Raw genomic sequence first — 15718 nt, 5'->3', positions numbered from 1 at the left:
CAAAGTCCTTCAAATCCTCAGCTATAGCTTTAATAACATAATGTAGCCCTTATCAAACAATAGGAGCGTGTGTATGGACCAGCAGATACCATTTGGTTCACTATCTTAATTATGCAGTAAACAAAAGCCTCTCCAGACACACACATGCTTCCGTTTTCATATTTCCTTATTAGTGTAGCCGATAGCAGACTTTCAGCCGTCACTATGGTATTAAGCTCTTTGAAGACGCTCTCAGACTCACTCCAAAAAGTACAAGACTGAGCGTGAATCCTGTCTGTACTTCAAATACTCCCCTCTCTACACTGTCAGGGCTGTGTATTCTCGAGGTGGTATTAAGTATTCAGTATTGAAGCATTTGTATTCAAGGTTTTCGTTTTGGTATTTTTACTAGTGGAACATCCTAGTTTTTATATAGTGTGTGGTACTTGTGGTGACATAATGCCTGGTGGTGAAGCGGTTACCATGGTGACATGGCGCGCACATGATCAAACACTGTCATGAAAGTTTTTAAATAGTCTGAAAAGTTAAGAAAAAATGCAAAATGGATTTAAACAACACTTTTTCAGGAGCCTGTGATCAATATCAGTGTTTGTGGTCCTGTTTAAATTATTTTTGGTCACATTATTTTAAAATAATCTCAGATTAAAGTCTAAAGGACCCGACCCCAATACTGTTTAAACTATTTTCTATTTTCTAGCACAAATCATTTTAGTAGAGTTTTGTTGAATCACATATAAAATACTGACCACTATTTAAAGATGCACTATGTAACTTTTCTGGTAGAAGGTATGCCACTTGGTATGGCTTTAAACATATCTGTCTCCATGGAGACAGATGACCTCACTGGGCCAGTTTATAGGTCAGATCTGTGGAAAGACAGAATTCATGATAATCAGGGTATTTTTTATTAATAAAAACATTTGTATATGGATAAATACAAGATGGATACTGTGGAACATTCCAGACAAAGTAATAACATCTACATGGAAACTGACTGGCACAAGTCCCTCCCACCCACCAGAAAAGTTACACAGTGAACCTTTAAGATTTTGTGGCGCTCGGTTGTCATATTTCTCTTAATAAACTGCAAAAAAAGATAAAAAAATACAGTATGATATTTATTGCGATATTATGGGAAAGCTCACATTATTGAGGGGAGGCTCATGATTAAGCATGTAACAATATCCAAATCTCTTGGTACGATATTTTCACTTTAGACATCTCAGAGTATGATATTTATTGCGATATTTTGTAGAAGCTAACAAAACTGTTAATGTGCTACTTTTTCCACGTAAAATGCCTTGACAAGACTTAATCCAAAGAACTAAGACTTAAAAGTGCTTAGAACTGTTATTTCTTCATGTAGTCTGCACTGAAATGGAGCAAAGGATCATGGTCTATGTAGTAGAAGTAAGGTCTTGTGAAATCTATAATATAATACACAATAACTGACCTTGCACTATCTGTGTGTGTTTTTTTTCCAGGTATTAGACCGTTCGCAAAGTTCACTGCAGTGATCCACGCCGTCTCTCCTCTGGTGTCTCAGTCCCAGCCCATCCTCAAACTGCTGCTGTCGGTGGCCAAGTCCCAGTACTGCGATCAGGTACAGATGGTTTTTCATTACATCTGTGCACTGTATAGTATTTTTTGTGATTATTTTTGCAGTAACCAATGATAAACTTGAAGAAAAATAACTGATTCAAGATGTGTTGTGGTCTGTGTAGTAGTAGATCAATAGTACATGATGGCAGAGGTGGGGACTTGAGTCAGACTCGAGTGACTTTTTAGGACTTGAGACTTGATAAAATAGACTAAAACTTGGGACTCAAATTGGACTTGAAAGATCAGTGACTTGGGACTTGACTCAGACTTGAGGCCTGTGACTTGAGAAGTGTTACAGCATTGCCAGTATTCTTGTATTACCACTACTGCTTTTACTACTACTACTACTACCACTACACTACTACCACTACTACTACTACTACTACTACTACTACTACTACTACTACTACTACTACTACTACTACTACTACTGCTACTGCTACTACTGCTACTGCTACTGCTATTACTGCTACTACTGCTACTACTACTACTACTCAGAGGTTGAGAATTGCAAGTCATGACTTGGACTTGAGTCAGACTTGAGTGACTATTTTTAGGAACTGAGACTTGACTTGATAAGATGGACTAAGACTTGGGACTCGACTTGGGTTTGAAGGTCAGTGACTTGGGACTTGACTCGGACTTGAGGCCTGTGACTTGAGAAGCACTTTTAAATCTGAGTGCTCTCTATTCTGACCATAATGAATCACACTAAGATCTTGTCAAAACATTTAAAAAGGAAAAATTAACTAACTAAAAATAATTTCTACAAATCTACATACTCTATAAATACTCATATATAAATATACTATGATTTTTTTTAAGTACAATTTATCTTAAAATGTATATAAATTACAAAAATCTAAGCTATATTTGGTACTTTGGTTTAAAGACTTGAAACAACTTGAAGCTCAAAGCAGATGACTTGGACTTATGAACCAGTGACTGAAGACTCGACTTGGACTTGCCTGTATTTGAATTAGGACTTGACTCAGACTTGATGTTAAAGACTTGGGACTTATTTGCAAAACAATGACTTGGTCCCACCTCTGCATGATGGTCTTAGATGTGGTCAAAGTGCCTATCAAGCTATTTCCGTACTATTTTTTAAAATCCTCATTACAAACAGACCTGGAGTTGTGTTTTATAAATAGCTGTTAACCTTAAACGAGCCTTATTATTTCTGATCTATATTATAATTGTTGTAGTTGTTTTCTCATCACAAACAGACCTGGAGTTGTGTTTTGTTTCATTCACAAATCCTGTATATTTAGGCAGAGACAGAAAACACTCGCGGTAACACAGGAAATGCTCCATTGCCCTGTACACCTTCACTAGAATCATTTGAATCAATTCAGCCCTGGAATTGGTGAACTTTGAAGTTACAGCTATTGTTTTAGCTTCATTAAACTGCCTCACTCCTTGGTGCACCAGCAGATATGATAGACTTTCTATTAAACTGAGTCTAAAATGGCTATTAACCTTAAAACTACCACTAAATTTCACTACTCAAACATGTGTGAATGAAACAAAACACAACTTAAGGTATGTTTGTTATGAGGTAACAACATTATAACATGGCTAAAAGCTCAGAAGAGTTACTTTTGCATAATATAGGACACTGTGAAAATAATACCACAAACAGCGGCTATCAGATAAATCTTCTCTTTTGTCTTTTAATAGTTTCTGGTACACTATATTCAAAGAAATCTATGGCTAATATCTGACTAATGGTAGGATGTTAGTGTGCTTTGTCTGAATAAATACATAGAAAGGACGGAAATGAATAAAGCATTTCCCCTGTATGCTCTCAATAATCTTAAAATCCATCTAACATTTCTTATCACAAAGATCGTTTCTCCGTTTGGACCCTTGCATCTGTCTGAGGTTTCATGTTAAAGCGGTGGATTTGATGTCGCCATGGCAGCAGGCTCACAGCTGGGCCCCGGATCGATGCTGCTCTTTTGACTGGAGCAGGAAATGAAATGTTCTCCCAGTTTCTAAGCCCGGTGTGTGTGTGTGTGTGTGTGTGTGTGTATGTGTGTGTGTGTGAAGTTTGTGTGAGCCGGGTCCTTGGATATTTGGGATTTGTCGAGCAAGATTTTGTATTTATTGATGTTCTCCATAGACTTGCATTGAGTTGATTAGTCAGATACGGGGTTAAATTTGTATCAAGTGGTGGGTGAGAACATCGATCTGGTGTTGCGATGCGTGACTTGCAGTTTTGAATCTTGCATTAGAAATTGTGCACAAAAACAGTCCAATTATAAAGAGTTTGTGGGTGTGATTCCTTGATTTTTAAACATCGCATTTACACATCTTTGACACACAAATCCTGCATATTTAGACTGTTCTTTTCTCAAACTGGAAACACTCTGTTCCACCTTATGATGTTCCCCACTGTGTTTTTAAAGTCCACACACCTTCTAGCAGAACAATTATAAAGAGGTTGTGGGTGTGATTCCTACATTTCGACTGTGGTCTTCTCTCAAAAGGAGGACACTGTTCCACCTTATGATGCCATCAAGTGTAATATAAGAAGTACCCCACTGTGTTTTTAAACTTCACCACTAGAATATAGAGGCTAAAAGAAGTATAGTTATAAAGAGGTTGTGGGTTTGATTCCTTGGAAATTCAAAGTTCTCTTAGGGTGTGTTTACCTGAGCTTTATTTAGTGCTGGTGATGTCCTGTTCTAGAGTTTAGTCCAGTCCAGGATTAGTCTAGTCCAGACAAACTTGATTCACAAGGGAAATTATTTACACTTTAGTCTTAAATATGGTGGGGGTTGCCACTCCGCAGAGCTAGTCTCCATGGCACCCGGTGGACCATTCCAGGCAAAGCTCCCTTCTAAGTTGTATAAGGCATCTTCAAGAAATATTTCCATTGAATTTCCCTGTATTATAAAGCTAACTGTAGGTAGTTCTCTGTCTGAAGCTCTGTTACTCAAGTTAGGCTTCAATCTTAGCCTTATTTTAACTCTGACCAGAAAAAACTGACTACAACAGGTGATTTGTGCCATTACAAGTCCCTGTTAAATAACAATACAGTCACAATATAGCTCGAGTTATCCAATAGTTTTTTTAGTGAGTCACTCTCACTTTTTTGCTGAAAAACAAACTCCTAAACACTCATATTGATCACTGAAAATGTGTTGTTTAAAACCAGTTTGTATTTCTCTTGAGTTTTCAGACTGTATGTGCATTGTGTCATCATTGTAACCGATGAACATTCCATCGTGGAGACACGTGTAGAACACCCCAAGCACAGGGTGACCAGATGCCCCTATTTACCCAGGACAGTCCCAGTTTTGAGCCCTGTGTCCTCTGTCCCAGCAGTTTTATCCAAAACCACTGATTTGTCTCAGTTTTATACAAGAAATGTCGCTATTTTTGACCAATCTAATCCCTGCCAACAGTAAAAAGATTCATACATTGTCATTTGTTTCAGTAAAATACAGAAAAGCTGCTTAAAAATTACCACAACACAAAGAAAATGTGACCATACTGACTCACATTATTGCCAAGTGGGTAACAATATTCCATACTCGTTTAACCATTTTATTGTTCCTAACTAACTCAAACCAGTCCCAGATTTTTATTTTGAAAATCTGGTCACCCTGCCCTAACGTGATGTCACTGCTCTCTATTGATTCCTCTTGTCTCTTATACCATTAATATAATTGCTCTTCTTGTTCTATTTAAAGACCACGACCCAGAGCAGGCATTTTATCTTTTCATTTGTTTCAGCTTCCTGTTATATGCAACATTACAATATGATAGTTTTAAATTGGTAATCGCTCTGGCAAATTGTCCATCAAACCCACGTATATGAAGCTCTGACCCTGCCTGTCTGCGAGGAAGCGTACTGTCACTGTTTCCTGTTTCTTTGTTTTTATATTGTGCTTTGTTCCTGGATGTTTGCTCTGTATGTGCTTGTGTTTTCTCGGCTCAGAGCGCAGAAAAAGCCGGGCACGGTCTGGGTATAAATAAATAAATGAATATATGAGAGAGCAGAAGCATTGCTGGTGTTGTACCAAACTATATTGGACACTAGAAAGCTTTAAAGTGGAATTCTTGGCGTGCACTGAGAGACGGACCTCCTGCTGCGAGCGTGCGTGTGGCTCTCGTGCACACACCTGCCGCACGTGCACATGGGATTTCCTCGACTGATACAACAATACAGCTCTGTATCCACACAGAGATAATGGAGCGAGGAGAAGGGTCTGTGCGCTGAGTGAAAACAAACAAGAACAAAGTCAAGTACCGTGCAGCCTGATAAGAAGCATAGTGCAGTACATATAATATACAGTACCAGTCAAAGGTTTGGACACACGCTCTTAGTCACTGTTGTTTTATCTTTGTTTTTAGGACTTTCTTAGATACACACAGAAGACATGAAATATAGGAAGCAATATATATGGAATTACGTGATAAAAGGGAAAAACTGAACTCAAGGCCGCCATATACTACAAGAGAATTTGCCCCATTTTGGCTGCGATTTGCTTCTCTTCCCGAGTTCAGAGAGGCGTGACCCGACTTTGTGTCTTCGTGTGCGATTTTGAAGCCACTGCGCTCCTCATGTGTGGTGTCAGTGTGACTCCGAGCTGCTCTGTCAGATTGTAACCACAAAACCACAGCAACAGCCAATAAAACAGAGCATCGGGGACTGTCTGGAGTGACACAACTCAGTACAAACAGCGAATATAATTATGACTCACTTCTTGTAAAGTTGTAAATTTAAAGTGCAGCATCTCATCCACATTATCCATAGAATTAGTCCTACGCAAATAATAACATCCAGTCCACAAAACAGCACTATTAATCCCGTTTAAAGTGTTCTTTAAAAGTAAAAAGGCCGGAGTAGTTCCTCACGTGTTTACATCCGACACAGCGCACGAATCATGGTGAAGCTGCAAGTTTGCAATACTGACTCTACTTCCTGTGTACTTTATTGCCTTCTGTGCATTAAAAATCATGTATTTCAAATAATAACAGCATAGTTTTGACTTGTATCTAAACTAGAAGTGCAATGCTCTGATATTTTGAACACTTAAGAGTCTCAAAGCGAGTGGTTTTACTGTAGACAGGATACAGCTGATTTAAAATCCCATAAGATTCTCCTCGTGTGTGTGGTGTGCGCTTTTTGTCGCACGTTTAAAAATCATTTAAGACCAAAAAATCCTGTAGTGTGTGGCGATCTTAACTCAATAACTATTCCATATACATGTATCTTGCTTCATGTATTTGATGTCTTCTGTATGTATGTCAAATGCAGAAAGTAGTTAAACAGGAAAAAAAAAAAAACACTGAATGAGACAGTGTGTTCAAACTTTTGCTGTGTCTGGAATGTTTCACAGTGTGGCATTATACTTTTCTATCAACACGGAGACCCAACCAAGCCGAGTTACTGGTCAGATCTGTGGAGAGGCGACCCCGTTCACAGTCAGATACCATACCTGTTTTTTTTTAAGCACTTGTAAAACCACCTGTAAATGAATCCACGTTAGGTTGATCTGTTTAATGTGATATTGTGGAACATTTGAAGCAGAGCACTGACATATCCATAGAAACAAGAAGGTGACGGACTCCTAACCAAAAAGTTACATAGTGTTTGAGGAAAGGTGAGGAAAATTGTTAAGGAAAATGTTTTGTGGTATTTAACATGTTAGAAAAAGTAAGAAAAGTGTCACCTACATAACATAAAATAGTCAACATTCTAACATTTTAGGCCTGTTCATATCAGAGGCACACAACACAACAACAACAACAACACAGCTTCCATCCCTCTGAACCTGACTATCAGACACTATCCATTTGGCTTGCATTGTTATAGTTACTCAAATGAAAATATTATCTTGATTATTAGAGACGTGGTTGGCAAAATCAATGTTATTAATTAGCACATTTTATTGGTTTAATTTATCATTTGTGGTTACATTTTAATCAGTGTAGTAAACCCAAATATGAAATGGAGATTTTGACTAATAGCATTTTCCCATTAGCATATCCTATAGCTTTCTACTGAGACCATGTTGGCGCAGTCGATCCATCTTTTAATAATTTTATTCAAAAACATTTCTGTAGAGTATCACTAACTGCCAATGTTTAATCTGTAAAGTACGGCTGAACTTTTTTGGAAACACATCTAATTGGATTTTTGTTATATAAGTTTGATTAGAAGTTTTCTTATTTACATTTAAGACTAGAACTGGATTGATTACTTGATACTTTGCAGTGACATCATGTTGGGGGTGTTCTACAAGTATTTCTTTGGTGGAAAGTTCAGCAGTTGCCATGGACACACAGCGCACATTAGCAAACACAGTCAAAAAAGTTTTAAGATGTTCTAAAATCTCAAGAAAAAATATAAGATTTAAACAGCACATTTTCAACAGATCAGTACAATTGCTCATGGCCTTGTTTTGGTCTTTTAGGTGAATTTCAACAAATTTTTTTAATTACTTAACTGAAACTGTTGGCTAGTGCTTGTGAATGTAATGTTATGTGTGAGAGATTTGTTTTCTGTAAAAATCAGCTAATCTGTTGTAGTTCCAGCTAAATCAGTTCTTTCTGGCCAGATTGTGTTAAAGTAAAGCTCAAATTAAACTCTAACAAAGCCTCATATAGAGCACATTTTAGAACATTTTTGTGGAGGTCTAAACTACAGAGTTTACCAATTTTTCTCATAATAAGAAAGTAAAGAAGAATTGTGTATACTTTTAATTATAACAGTTTTGAGATTTACTGGCTCTGACTTCTGTAACTGCAATTTTAATAAGCTGATACTTTTTACTTTTACTTCACTACATCTGAGAGCAGGTATCTGTACTTTTTACTCAACTACATTTTTTAACTAGTGCTGTCAATTAATTAACATAGTTAATCGCAAATTAATCACACATTTTTGTCCCTTGAATAATCATTTTAAAACTCTTATCAACATAGAAAAGTGGATAGGGTTGCTTTGTGGAAATGTTTTTTTTTTTTTTTTTATTGTAACTGTGTGTTTGTCTGACCCAACACTTGTACTAAGGACAATGACGTCATCACACAGTACTGTTTGTTTACATGCCGTGCAGCAGGGCTATTGCTTTTAGAGGAGAAAATAAGTGGCAGAAGTTTCTATTAAATAGTGAGACCGATATGAGTCCTGCTGCAATACACGCTCCTTTGTGAGTTTATGGATATAACATCAGCACAGAGCAGTGATGACAGCCGAAGGAGAGAGGCTGCAAATCTTGTCTCTGTCACAGTTCTTATCGAAGGTAAGCGCAGATTCACCATGTGTTTTGGAGCACGTGACAGGGCTTCTCAGTTTCATACTAGTTGTTTTGCTTCCGGTTTACAGCCAGATCCTGTAGTTTTTCTAACATTATTAGCACTGGCCACAGCCTATGAAAAAACTAGTCAGATTAAAAAAAAAATAAAAAAAAATCTGAATACTGTTAAAAAAAATTAACACTGTTTAAACTGTTTTGCGTTAACTTGTTAATAACGTAATATTTTGACAGCACAGTTTTTAACTGAGAAGTTCATATATTATTATTGTTTAAGACCTGCTATGTTCATAGCAGAACCCAAGTTCATAGTTTGAGCAAACAACAATACACACACACACACACACACAAAACAGCTAGAAAAAAAACTTTTAAATCAATTGTTTCTGTTGAGGCTTTATTAGATCTCAAAATATATGTGAAATACTTTTACTTTTTACATTTTTAAGTCCAAAACAGGTACTTTAATACTACTATATACTTTTGCATGTGATATTTTTACTTTACTTTTACTATTTTTCTTTTGCTCTGGTATTTGTACTTTCAAACTAAACTGAGTACTACTTCTACCACTGATCATAACACAAGTAAATAATACTGATGAAATTTGAACTTAAAATACCATTTATTTTCAGCTTGATTTTAGTCTGCGAGGTGCCGTCAATGTCTCCTCAAATAACCGAAAATCCATCTCTTTTCCCCATCTCTGCTATCGTCAATACATTTTCACCATTGCTCTTGGCTCCTTCACTCTGGCCTGTCAGCTCACTATTGAACACGTCCCATCACATTCCGTCTCTATGGGAAACTGCAGCTCGTGGTGTCGCTAATGTCAAAATAATGTGGAACTTTATTGATCCCCGACGGCAGAATTCTTGTGGTTTTGCATCAAGAAACATCAGATGATTCAGTGAACACAGCTCCAGGCCCGGGCAGACGAGAGCTGACATGACAAAGAAAGATGAAGTGTTGAGATCAGATTACTAATAACACTGTTGACGGTAATTTGGTGATTATTTTTGACTTAATTTTGTTGGTAGTAGGTGTCAGAGGTGTTGTGTTGTACTTGAGTTGTGTCTGAACAGATTTGTGGCAATGGTAAATAGTGGTTTTGTACAGCTCCAGGCAAATCCACATTCAAAACAGTGTTATCTTATAGGAGTACATGCTTTCTGCTCCTAGACATGTGAATTTAAGAAGTTTAGATAAAACGGGGAAGTACAATGCCTTTTTGTTCAGCGTGATCGGGTGGAGCCAAGAATGTTTTAAAAGTTCCAGATTACGTTATTTCCTGATCTATGTTATAATATTTTTACATCTTATTAATATCGGTCAGTGGAAATTAGAGTCAGATGTTTTGTTTTATTTTAAGAACCTCAGTACATTTGGACAGAGTTATCAAGGATTGCACAATTTGGCCTGAAAAGAACCAAAGTACAGTTTTTCTCACAAATTATTCAGGGTTGGGCTCAGTTAGTACTTGGACCAGAGACCTTAGTGGTTACTCCAATCTAGTCCAGACTCTTGTTGTGTCCTTAGGCAATCAAGATACTTCACCCACATAGTATGAATGTGGTGTGTGTGTGCGTTGGTTGGTGTGGGTGTGGAGCGAATGAATAATGCACAAAATTGTTAAAAGATGAATGCACTATTATTATTATATTTTCAAATTCAAAGCATAGTCAAAGCATAAATGTTCGAAAGAAGATATAGATATACAGTATATGTTGTTGTTTGGTAAAGTTTCATTCTGTATTCAGTTTTAAAAGTAGAATTAGTGATTCTCTTAGTGAGACAGGAGCTCTGAAACATGTAAAGTAGGTAACAAACTCTAGCCAGGCCGGTGCCACCTAGTGCCTCTGCTCAATTTCATTTCTCTCCAGCAACTAGGTCAGGAATCAAAATATACTAGAGGGTTCACAAAAACCCAGAAGTGCAAGTTCGGGCACCAGCCAATCAGCGAAGAGTCATACATTCAGTGTTGTCGACAATTCCCAAGATCGAGGATTTAGAGCCGGAATAAAGAGAATGTTTGGTGAATTTTATCAAGGGGAAAGATGTTATTGTCATTCTTCCTGCGGGATTTGGGAAAAGCTTAATATACCCCGTTAGCGGCGTATTACATACATCACGACCAAATAGCAGTGATTAGTTAAATGATAAATAGTACCCGCCTACTGTCGAGCGAACGAATTCTAACACTGTGACACGGTTTCTACGAAGTGAAACGGACTGATGAAACAGGCTAAACAAACTCTCCTGTCTAATAAAAAGATTTGCAAATTGTAAGACAAAACAGATGTTGTTTGCAGGTGAAATCGTATTATCTAACCAATTTCATTAACGCAACTAATGAAATATCAGTATTGCTAATACAGGAAATGCTCCACTGCAGTTTTAAACTCCATACACCTTCACTAGAAACCCTGAACTACAGGTAAAAGGTAGATGTTAACTTCAAAACTACCGCTTCATGACATCACAAGGTGGAACAGAGCATTTTGAGCTCATATCGGAGATATCGACAGACTATGTAAACACACTTGACCGATTACAGTTGGTCCAAAACTCTACAGCACGACTTTTAACAGAACCAAAAGAAGAGAGCACATAACCCCAATTGTTGCGTCTTTGCACTGACTTCCTGTTAATTTTAGAGTTGATTTTAAGATTGTATTGTTTGTTTTTAAAGCTTTCAATGGATTGTCCCCACAGTACGTCTCAGACCTCATCCAAATTTACACCCCCGCACGCGCTCTGAGGTCCAAGGGCTAGCTCCAGGTCGTGGTGGCTAAGATGAGATTTAAAACCATGCGGTACAGGGCCTGTCCCCCACAACCGAACAGCCCCCGCAGCGGAGTGTTTTAAGTCTTAAAACCCACTTTTACTGGCTTTTAACACCACGTGAGTTGTGTGGTCTCTTTTATTTATTTTATTTATTTTTTATGTATTTTTGTATTTATGGTTTTGCTCTTATTTTATTTTACTGGTTTTATTGTTTTAAGACTAGTATGATTAAATCTGAACATTTATTTCATCATTATATTATTATTGTTGTTATTAGTATGTATTCCTGCAGCACTTTGGAAACTGTTTCTTGTGAAATGTGCTATAGAAATAAATTGGATTGGACTATGAAAAAACACAACTCCAGCACAAGCTCCTGCACAAGCTCACAACTGTCCAATTGATGTAATATTGGACCTTTAAAAGTAAAATTATATTAGATTTTGCATTTGAAACACACAAGATGAAAGTGACTAACTGAAAAACTGTTGGCTAATGCTGGCGAGCTTCTGAGTGTAATTTTATGTGGGAGAGAACTTTTTTAACAGCTCACCGCCTCACCTTTTGTAACTCCAACTAAATCAGCTCTTTCTGGTCAGATTGTGATAAAATAAAACTCATATTAAAGTCTATCTTAAGCTTTAGACGGAGCAGAACCTACAGTTAGTTTCACAGCCCAATAATCAATAAAAACTGTTTACACTTAGAGCCATCAGAGTTCAGCAAGTTCATTTACGTTTACCAGTCTCAGTCAAAACCATTTCCACACTTAACCCACTTCTGTGTGCGTGTGTCAGAGGCCTCGTTTTTCATGTAGCTCTCATCAATCTTTAATGGCGTCTCCTGTCTGAGCTCTTAAAGATGAACCCATAACCCATGTCCACTAGTCAAACACAGCCACAACACATTTAATAAAAATAATAATAAATCTGCAAGGTTTACAAAGTGCTGTACAGCAAAGAACAATACAAAAATTATAAAAATAGCATCCAAAAAGCATGCAAAAACAGACAATGATGCAAACAATACAATTAATTATAATAAATAAATAAAAAGAAATAGAATAAAAATAAATATGGAATAAAATCAAGCTAAAACCAGCTAAAGGACGGACAACTGATAAAAGTGGGTTTTAAGAAGTGGTTTGTTGTATATATCGATATAATGCTTATATTCAATTCTGATTTCGCCGCTTTGCATGTGTCTCATTCACTCCTCACTACCACCGTGAATGCTGAAACTTGGTGCCAGTGAAAAGCTTCTAGCACCACATTTACAGACAAGCCCATCAGCAGCACATTCCACTGAGTTGTGTCCTTTAGTCCGAAAGGCACAAGGAGCGTGCTGTTTATGCAAATGAAATTTTAAGATTTGTTTCTGTAAAACATAAACAAATCTGCGCAAAGCTGCATTAAACACATTATAATCTCAAACGGGCTGATGTGGCTCCAGAGTCATTATGTGTTATATATGTTGCAAAGTTTAGTAATGGAAAGTTTATTTATGCAGAAGATTGTAACGAATAATCTGCTGCAGTGTAACTTGTGCAATAGTGTTTGGAAACGTTCGATTTGATCTGCAGTGGATTGGGGATATCTCATAGCTCCTTACGCTGGTGAGGAACATGGATCTGTTATAATAAAGAACCTCCCGAGGTTCCTCTGCTAAAGGAGCTCAAGGTTATGGTACAGTTAACAGAGTTAATGCAAAGATGAGCTTGAGTTGAGTTGTTTTATTTATGAATGAAAAGAAGGCAATATGTGTTATTTCTTTTATTTTACACTTAAATTATTATTTATGGAGTTAGGGATTTTTGTAATCTTAAATGTCACAGAAGCACTTTGTTCCAACATGAACTGCCTACCTCTTTGCACTTCGATAAAAAAAAGACCTTGTGGAATTTGGCCTATTTGTTTGTGCAGTAGTTTCTGGGGGGTTATTTGTCCTGTACAGATATCGAGATATATATTGTATATCGAGATATAGCAAAATATATTGAAATATATTTTTTGCTCCACATCGCCCAGCCCTATGCGAGCCTTTTTTCCTCAGGCAGGTCGTTCCAAAGCCGAGGCGCCTGGACTGAAAAGGCTCCATCACCTTTCGTCTGGAGCCTGGACTTCGGAACAGCGAACAGGGACTTGCCTAAGTAACTGTAAATGTAACTTTGTGCAAGATCTAAACAAGCTTTAAAAGTGATCAGTAAAATCTTAAAATTGATTCTAAAACACACAAGCAACCAGTGAAGGGAAGCTTTGTTAAAACCAGTGAAGTACTCTGCCTCCAAAACACGCTTATATCATGTCAGACGCTTGTAACATCTACACCTACACGACGGACTCCGCTGTACCAACCCGTGTCAGGTGTGTGAAGGATTATGGGTAAAGTGTTGGTGTTTCTTTGCAGTATTTTGTCTGCGCTGTGGGCTGCTCTGCTCTTTGTAGTTCAATCGGAGCATTATTAGATGACATTTAGAGCCACGGGGCACCGAAATGTCACACTGTCGAAAGAGTGAAGAAAAAACAAAACACGAGAACAGAGAAATCAAAGAATCTCATTTAACAGTTTTGGGTAAATGGTGCAGTTTTGTGTTAGGAGTTTGCGTTTTATGTCTTATGCCAAGAAAGATGTCTTATGTCAGTTCTAGGGTTATTGACACTTTGCTGTGGTATCACTCTGGGTGTTCTACATGTGTTTCTATGATGGAATGTTCAGCAGTTACCATGGAGACACAATAATGGACTTAAACAACACTTTTTCAGGAGCCTACGATCAATACAAGTGTCCGTGAGAGACTAAGTGAAAAAAAACTACTCACAAAACTCAATCAGCTCACCTGTCTTTATTGTTTTCATTAAATTTATTGCAGATATACAAACAAATTATTTTCAACATGCATGCAGAGATGTGGGGGTAATTCATTGATCTATTTGGAATGTTTTCATTTTCTAATGATGTAAATTAGTGTTTAAGATTGCATTTGAATTAAAATATATTAGGATTGGTATTATTCCACTTACAGTTATGAATAAAATCGTCTCCATGTAAAATAATAAAAATTAAAGTCAGTTCTTTCTGGTCAGGTTATGTTCAAACAAAGCTCATGTGAACTGATAACAAAGCCCCAGCCAGAGCAGTGCCTACAGTGAGCATCACACCTCCAGCTTATGTTGATGACTTCGGCTGCAAAATATCAATTGTAAAAGTGTTTTATTTACTGTTTTTATCATTGTTGTGCTTTTCCCTGCCTTTATTTCTCATACTAATCTATTCTAATTCTAATTCTATTCTATCTATTCTTTAAACACATGAGATTTGACCTTTGCCTGTCAAATGTTGTGTTGTCTGTTACAACAAAAATTAACATGACAGATGATGATATGTATAGACAGTGTAGGATGCTCTATGCTCAGGCAAATATTCTTATGCCTAAATTTGGTTCTTGTACTCTTATGCGAAAGTTTGGTTCTTGTACTCTTGTAAGTTTGGTTCTTGTACTCGAGTGAACACTTTGCAAGCTGCACTAAGAATTTTAATGTACACTTTTATCTGCAGACTGAACAAATCAGAAAATGAAATAATAATGTCACTCAAAAATATGAGATTCAGTGCAATAAGATATCAGTCCAACATGTGGAGACACTTGTGTGGTTGTCTTTTCAAAATATGAGTGTTTATTGTTTTGTAATGTCACTGTCCTTGTCTGTTTTTTAAATGGACCATGAGTCCGGAATAAAGATGATGATGATGATGATGATGATGATGATAATGATGATATTCTCATATTATTTCATTTCAGATCATCGTATTGTGGAATTGTGACAAGCCTCTGCCTGCTAAACACCGCTGGCCTGCTACGTCTGTCCCCGTCATTGTCATCGAGGGAGAAAATAAGGTACTACTAGTACTACTACTACTACTACTACTACTACTACTACTACTACCACTAACTACCAGTGGTGGAAGGTAACAAAGTGCAAAAGTAAAAGTGCAATATTTAAGTAAAAATTTTAGGTATCTGTACTTTACTTTAAGTACATTTTACACTGGAT

General features: G+C 37.1%; 1 protein-coding gene across 1 annotated transcript in view; it reads left to right on the top strand.

The window, feature by feature from the left end:
- Window positions 1-15718, top strand: part of ext1b (exostosin glycosyltransferase 1b) — a 353934-nt gene that overhangs the window by 315761 nt on the left and 22455 nt on the right. The window contains exons 6-7 of the mRNA XM_020939269.2: window positions 1485-1603; window positions 15466-15561. Of these exons, the coding sequence (XP_020794928.2) occupies window positions 1485-1603; window positions 15466-15561 (215 nt within the window). The remainder of the gene's footprint in view (window positions 1-1484; window positions 1604-15465; window positions 15562-15718) is intronic.

The sequence above is a fragment of the Boleophthalmus pectinirostris genome, unplaced genomic scaffold (genome assembly GCF_026225935.1).
Source record: "Boleophthalmus pectinirostris isolate CB_2022bp ecotype Guang Dong unplaced genomic scaffold, ASM2622593v1 HiC_scaffold_21, whole genome shotgun sequence".
NCBI lineage: Eukaryota > Metazoa > Chordata > Actinopteri > Gobiiformes > Gobiidae > Boleophthalmus > Boleophthalmus pectinirostris.
Note: the sequence above shows the minus strand (reverse complement) of the source record. Positions and strands in the feature narration are given on the sequence as shown.